Below are 1,781 nucleotides of genomic sequence, written 5' to 3' on the forward strand. Positions count from 1 at the left end.
CTCTCAAAGTAATAAATTCGAAACAACTGCAGGGCTCAAGTAAAAAAAAAAAAAAAAAAACTTTCATTAACCCTGATTTGAACCTTAACCCTATTCTAGTACTAGGCTTTCTGAATAATATTTTTATACTTTTTAAATTGGATTGAAGTTTAAAATAAATGAAAAGTTAATATATATAAAACAAAGAACTGATTTCAAATTTAAAATCTCATATTTTTCAGTAGAACAAAATCCATGATTTAAATTCTAGACATAGGGCTCTAGCATGTTACTAAAGAAACTATCAATTCATTATTTATTCAAATTTTGAATCTGTTTTAACTGTAGAAAGAACTGCGAAATTTAAAAACTCAGCACAACGGCAACAGCTTGAAACGGCTCAAGAAACAGAAATCACAATTTCTTTTCTGCAGTAATAGTTTTTGATACATTTTTGATAAGATAGAATTTTGCCTTACTTGTAAATAATGGACAATTACCGTTGCAAACGTTGCGGCAATTTAGTGACACGAGGTGAGGATCACACTTGCTTCCATCACAAGAAATTTGACTGTAGGTATTCACTACAACGGCCAGTAGAATCGGATGAAAACCATGATGAAGTAAAAGACAAATCTACAGAAAATTCGAATGAGGATCAACAAAGGACTTCTTCTGATAGTTCATATTTTAATCCTCTTTCAGATGTTCAGGGGATTGAAATCCAAACTAAAGAAATTGCATATTTTACTGCTTCTTCAGAAAATGTTGAATACAGTTACAGACCTGTCCAGTCTTTGAAAAAGGATAAAAAGGATTTTATGGATGTTATAGAATATGTTATCAGAAATGCTCTTTCAGATATTAATAATAATGTTTCTGGAACTGCGAATTCAACTGAGAATCCTGATCTGCCACCAGGAGATGACGAGCCCAAAAATTGCAAAATGCGAGTGTCAGAATCTGTAAATGATGAACATATTTCATCCGAAGTGCACTCTCAGGTTCACAGTAAGAAGACGAAAGTGACTACCTACGTGAAGGAACTTCATTCTACCAAAAAAGATGACAATGCTGTGGCTGGACCTTCCGGAGTCCGTTCTTGTCAGAAGAAATTTCATAAGACATTCGATACGAAATATACTACTGAAACTCGTCCTCGTGCACACACTGACTATATACCCTTCATCTGTAATATATGTAATAAACAATTCTTTCTGAAATCAGCTTTCGACGTACATTACAGAATCCACACCGGCGAAAAGCCTTATGTGTGTGACAAATGCGGAAAAAAATTTAATCAGATAGGAAATTTCAACGTACATTGTAGAAGCCACACCGGCGAAAAACCTTTCGTGTGCAATGTCTGTCATAAAGGTTTTGCTAGTAAGAGTTATCTGATGAAACACTTTAGAATCCATACTGAAGGAAAGCCTTATAAATGTCCAGTTTGTGGAAAGACATTCATGACAAGCCGCGATTGCAACGAGCATCGCAGCAGAATGCACGAGTGAAATGTATCAGTAAATTATAGAAATAATTATTTTACACTTCTATAAAACTTTTTTACATTCTTTATCAAATTAGAATGAATTTTAAGTCAAAGTTGTCACAATTTTATTTTTAAAATCAGTCCAAGAATTTTACTACTTTGCGGAAGTATATTTCCTGATATCAGACCTGTAAGATATTATTATTTTATTAATAATTGACAATGAAAATATACTTTCAGCTCAAATGCATTTATATCTAAGTGTTTTACCATTGTTTCTATCTTTTAAAATTGTTTTAATTCTATTAAA

At 32.4% G+C, this 1,781-nt stretch overlaps 1 protein-coding gene across 1 annotated transcript; it reads left to right on the forward strand.

Annotated features, from left to right (window-relative positions):
• The first annotated feature begins 467 nt into the window (after nt 1-467).
• LOC129972007 (zinc finger protein 432-like) lies at nt 468-1,493 on the forward strand. Its single transcript, XM_056085988.1, has one exon. The coding sequence runs from the start codon at nt 468-470 to the stop codon at nt 1,491-1,493; it is 1,026 nt and encodes a 341-aa protein (XP_055941963.1).
• Nucleotides 1,494-1,781: the final 288 nt, after the last annotated feature.

This window comes from Argiope bruennichi, chromosome 6 (assembly GCF_947563725.1).
Source record: "Argiope bruennichi chromosome 6, qqArgBrue1.1, whole genome shotgun sequence".
Classification (NCBI taxonomy): domain Eukaryota; kingdom Metazoa; phylum Arthropoda; class Arachnida; order Araneae; family Araneidae; genus Argiope; species Argiope bruennichi.

Excerpts from the sequence above, each read along its gene's own strand:
- LOC129972007 (XM_056085988.1), top strand. The coding sequence starts at position 468 with ATGGACAATTACCGTTGCAAACGTTGCGGCAATTTAGTGACACGAGGT.